General features: G+C 32.4%; 1 protein-coding gene across 2 annotated transcripts in view; it reads left to right on the forward strand.

The window, feature by feature from the left end:
• LOC113551682 (neuropeptide Y receptor type 2-like) overlaps nt 1-5,732 on the forward strand; it is a 69,241-nt gene extending 63,509 nt beyond the window's left edge. Inside the window, exon 4 of one of the 2 annotated variants that reach the window (XM_026954074.1) lies at nt 3,799-4,382. In XM_026954074.1, coding sequence (XP_026809875.1) covers nt 3,799-4,382 — 584 coding nt within the window. Of the gene's footprint in view, nt 1-3,798 lie in introns of both variants that reach the window. The other variant, XM_026954075.1, reaches the window with a different exon arrangement.
• Nucleotides 5,733-6,000: the final 268 nt, after the last annotated feature.

Consider the following 6,000-nt stretch of genomic DNA (forward strand, 5'->3'; position numbering starts at 1 on the left):
TATTTTAATATTATAGGTAATTATTAATTGACATCATTTTTTTTCTTATTACAATTTATGTATACCGTAAGAATATAAATTTAATTAGAAAGTATATTGTTTAGATATCATTAAATCATAAAACCACAATCCTTAACCTTAATACATTGTTATATGATTATATATTAGAAATGCTAAATAAGATACAAACCGTATGTTGTCTATTTCAATTTACTTTGGATCAGGATAATGGTACGTTGTGAATTTGTGATATTAAATTTGAAAGCAATGATAAATCATAACATTCGTTAAAAGATATGGAACTCTTCAAAGTACCATCTAATAAAAGTTAAACTCTTCTCTATAATCTGTAGTCTGTAAAGATGTGCCTCGCAGAACTTTTTGATTACTCTTTTCATACAAAAAAGTGATTATAGCGCATATTATTGTAAACCCAATACATTCTTCAATTTACTCAGATATTAAAATACGAATTGCAAAATTAATTTTTCATAGTACATTAAAACAATAAAACTCATTTAGCTTACTACTAGATAATAGTTTTATATTTGAAATATAAATACTTGTTCCAATTTATTTGATAAATATAATACTTATTATGTAACACAATTACAACAGTAATTTGTTATACATATTTTTTATTTAAACTAAATGAACCCAACGCTATAATATTAATTCATAGATAAATTATTAGTAATTTGACTAAATCAAAACTTTTTTTTTCTGAGTGTCCGAACATACTAGGTTTTCCAATAATGAGATAGCTGACTAAATGGAAAAATCTACATCTCTCTGACCTTCAGCTAACCCTATCCCTATAGCGGTTAATATTTCCCTGATTTAAAGACTTAGTATGTATAATTTCTAATTTAACAATGTTTTAAGCCTGAAATTGAAAAAAAAATGTTTTTACGAAAGTTACTTAAAAAACAAAACAAATATTTTATGAATCATTATCCATACAATCGATAGTACGTAGGTATTATATTAAGGATTCATTTATTAAACAAGAAATTTCTTTAATTTTAAAATGTATGCTTTAATATAAAAATCACATGCATTCACTTTAAGTAAAATTATATATTAACATTAAATTGACTTCGAAACCTCAAAACGTCCAAATCAACTACGTTGCTTTATAACGATTTCTTATATCAATGCATACATTCGAAAGACCTAAATATCTGTTAAGCAAATAACATTGTGTATTTTCATACAAGTTAATGCATGCTATAAATTATCATCATGGGAAACATTAAATATTAATTTTTTACGTGAACCCATTATGGGTAACGGTGGTGCCACAAATTGCTGGCGTATTTCATGTAAATGACAATATGTACACCATGTAAAGTTTTTGCATTCATAAAAGAGGTCCCTAGGGTAACTAAAATACATTGCACGGTCGTCGGTCATGTCGTAAGGTCATAACCATGACAATCTTTCCCCGACATCAATTTGGTGACATTAAATTGAACAGTATTGTTTATCTAATCGATGAAATTTACTCCGTTAACTCGTAAACGGACGTTCATTTACGATCAGCATAGGTTGAAATATAATATCATCTTCTACTTGGTACCATTGAATAAAATATATTTTTAACCAAACACCACAGTAGTATAGAAATTGATTATCATTATTTAGTATAATTATCGCAATTGAAAATGCATACAACTTCTATGAAAACGAATATTTTAACTAAATGTTATTTTATTATATTTTTAAATTCTAGTTTTTATATATTTGATATAAAAAATATTTTATGTAACACGAAAAATAAATGTATTTAATTGAGTGTAATTTCTCGCAAAACTCAAACAGAAAAAAAAAACTAAAAACTTACACTCGGCACTAGGTGTATAATCATAGTGAAATGAATATGTATTTGGCTAGATTGGGATACGTATCCACTAGGTTGATTGGTATATTATTATAATACGCTTGTAAAGTAATGTTTAAAAAAAAGCTCGTATGTCTTTACGTCAAAAATAAAATCTCTCGTAAGTTATTTATGATGCACCGTTTCGCGGTCGTAAATATTAAAGTTTCAAAACTCCAATAAATACGACGATTTACGAGTGTGAAACTTTAATGGAGCAAAATAATAATAATAAATAAAACAAAAAAGAATTCTCTCGCATACGCATAATACACCTACCGTGCTCGTATAATCGTGCATTCGTGCGTGGCCATACGGTAAGCCACAATAACATATAATAATATGGTACCACACTGACAAATTTTCATGTAGAGCAGGTGGACAAATCAAATTTGAGCGGTAATCATCGCGGGTGACGTGACGAGCAAACCGCCCGGAAACTAATAACTTGATAATTAAACCACCGTTATTATTACTCGATCGAATTTGGTTTATCGTTGTATTTTCATCGTATATTTTTTTTACGTATTTAAAAATTATAATATAACAACTGCAGGGGTAAAAGAGGTCACGATGCTCTAAATTAAGGTATTATAATAATTATGTTAATTTGACACCAACAAACTTTATAATATTTTATACTATAATAATACGGACAAGAACTTACATAAAATAGCGGTTAGGAAATTTGCTTATTTATCTCGTGTGAATAGTGATAGGAGACCGCTAACACTTCTATAAGATTTCTCTACGCGACTTGACGCATATATACATTGCAAGAATACTGACGATGCGCAAGTGCAAGGGAATAAATAAATATTGGTATTTTTACGATTAATACAACACAATATTGCAGAAAAGAATGTGATACGTAGTTTTGAACAATAATTATTAAAATATAAATGACTGATGTATTATTTATTATCTTAAATTAACTGTATAAAATAAAAAATCCATACGGTTGGTACAGATATGAGACTTTTTTTCGTTTCCTAAAATAAAATAAAGTGGTGATTTTCATACTCATTTCCTTTACCCGCACATCGAATAGATTTAATACCTATGCATTAGCGAAACTCTAGAGCTGAACTTTTTTAGACTTGCGTGCCTCGAAGATCACGCCCTAAAATAAACGAAAAGGAATCATATCCTTTTCAATACGTGGTTAAACATTTTTTTCATAAAATATCAGATTATTATAGCGATACCACAAAATAAATATTTCAATTTTGTTAAAGATTTCTGTCGTTTGTTGCTTGGCACGCTGTTTATTTCGATCTATGTGTGAATTATATTTAGATCAGTGTTACCTAGAATAACAAATGAAATGAAAACTTCCCTTAAATTGACGGCAATGTTGATTGCTATACGATATCGTGGACTCATTCCGTGATATCTCATTAGAATCGACAGACTATGCCGAAGGGTATCTGGAGGTGAGCAACAAAAGAGAACGGAGGGAGAGCTGTTCATATAAATAATAATTAAAGAAATTCTCGCTTAACGCTGTAGAGAAAAATAAATTGAATAATATTGATGTTAAGAATAAATTGACATTGTTATGAATAAAAACGAATTGGACAGATAGAAATATATAAAAAGTATATATACCTTTTTTTATGAATTTTATATTGTTTTCCGTCTTTTTTGAAGTGCGAAATATGAGTTATTTTGTTAAGTAATTAAACAGTTTTCTCGGGCCTAATTGTTTTCACAGTCTGCCGTTTGTCGTAAGACCCCCGAGTAAAAATTATACTGTTCCACTAATTCCCAATCGATTAATATTTATTCTGTGAGCATACCTTTCGGTCGGTTTTATTGATATATCATAAGTATATTTACTTATTTGGAAAAAATTACCGATTGTTTAATCGAATCACTGATTGAGTTTTGTGTGCGTGTGTGCGTGTTCACAGTGCGGAGGGAGCTGAGCCGGAACAAGCGGACCATGTGGATACTGTCGTCGATCGCTGTGGTGTTTGCGCTCAGCTGGCTGCCACTGACGCTGTTCACGTTGCTCGTCGAGTTCCAACCGCATCTGATCGACTCGTCGGACGTCCTGTACAAGGCTTTCGCGATCGTTCACATGATGGCCATGTCGACCACGTGCACAAACCCGCTGCTGTACGGCTGGCTCAACACCAACTTCCGGCGGGACATTTCCGGTATATGCCGGCAGATGTGGTACTGTTGCGGCGACCAGAAACCGCCGCCCAGGCGCAGGCGGTACCCGTCCGTGGCCACCGACTACCGCGGCCCCAACGACCGGCGGCTGGGCCTGGGGTCCGAGGCGGCCGGCGGGTGCGGTGGTGGCGGTGGTGGCGGGGGCGGGGGTGGCGGTAGCCGACGGCACCAGATGCACCACGACCCCGAGACCACCGGCATGTCGATGGTGGTCAAGAGCGACCGGCGGTTCAGCACCAGCTATCTGACCACGCTAACCACGGTCACGTCCAGGTCGCAACCGGGTTCCAGCATGGGCCGCGTCGAGAACGTCTAGAGACAGTATGATTATATTACATATATAATCGTCGATGATTTACTATATTACAATAATAATTAATAATAACAATAATAATATTATATATCACCACTTGCAAGTAGTCCCTCGTTTTGGTGGGGCGTGTGGGCCACGAGTTCGTATATTATTTGTTATTGTTGTTGTTTAAGGGGAAAAAAATATTACGACGACTTTATTGTTTAAATCTTTAAATGACGACAATTATTAATATGTTGGACTAACCACAGAGACTGAGTCAGGTTCGGAGCTACAACCTCTGACGTGTTATATTCCTTGTATCGCATTCTGATTGGCCGCTGTAATCGTGGGATATCGTCCGCTAACCATGATCTATCGCGATTTGGACCGAGCTCAACTTTTGGACACGACACGACAGACTACGTAGCTGTGAACCCGTCTTTACGCATTGAGAGCACTAACCACGGTATAGTAATACGCTGTAAACAGGTCACTGGATATTTGCCGGTAACCCGAGCGCAAACTGCTCAAGTACCGGCTAAATGGTGCTAACGGGTGTATTATTTTTTTATTGTAATACTAATATGTAATTATCATTCCTAAAATTTGTCAGGAAACGAAATTATTGTGTACAAGTCCGGGCCCACCCACAATTTATTTTTGAGGCTGTGCGTACATCCCATTTTAGTGCAGTTATACCGGAATTTAGGATTGGCACAAATAGGTTCTAGAATACGTTCTATAATATATACAGGACAATTCACCAAGCATGCCCCCCTGCCCCCTCATAATTTTTCATTTAAATAATGCATTATTTATTTAAAATTCTAATTTTCGGAATCTAAAACATTACACTAAAATACCATATTTTTTATTACTGAGATTATCTATAAATTATTTAGCAAATCTTTACTTTAGAATTTTTATGTAAATAAATTTAAATTCAATCGTGTAGTTTCCTAGTTTTTGGACATTAAGCACTTAGGATAATAATCAATAATAATATGTTTAAAGATATAGATACCCAAAATATTATTATACTATTATTCTCAGTATAAATATATTAATAACTCAAAAATTACTCGTTTAAAATTTTATTTAGATACATCAACCGTTTCAAAAAAAAATATGTACTTCACAATTTACTGTAGAAAAAAGAGGTTTTCAGGTGAAAAACAAAAATTTGTATTTCTACAAGTCACTCCTAATATGAAACAAAAAATCTAAGTATTAAAAATATGGTTTGCTTGGTGAATAATTGTATATACAACCCGAGAGAAAATGCGAAGTAATAGTTGTTACATTGTTTTTTGAAATTTTGATTATTCAACTTCTGTACAATTTATTTAACACTCTTGTACACACTTCTTGTATATAGGTACTTAATTAAACTGTAGTTACTAATTATATGTAAAAGAAAATCGACATATTTTTAACAACATTATATCGTAATAATAATACTATTATTAAAATAAGTATTCTAAAAATCATTTTTCACGGTATAGAAAAAACTTACTCATTTTTCATTCAGTATACAGTTTAGATAAAACATATTATAAGAACTTGAGTGAGTATACTTACTACACATTAATAAGTATTTTTCATGCCTAAATTATAATTATATTTTAAATTTCAATTA

Source organism: Rhopalosiphum maidis, chromosome 2 (assembly GCF_003676215.2).
Source record: "Rhopalosiphum maidis isolate BTI-1 chromosome 2, ASM367621v3, whole genome shotgun sequence".
Classification (NCBI taxonomy): Eukaryota; Metazoa; Arthropoda; class Insecta; order Hemiptera; family Aphididae; genus Rhopalosiphum; species Rhopalosiphum maidis.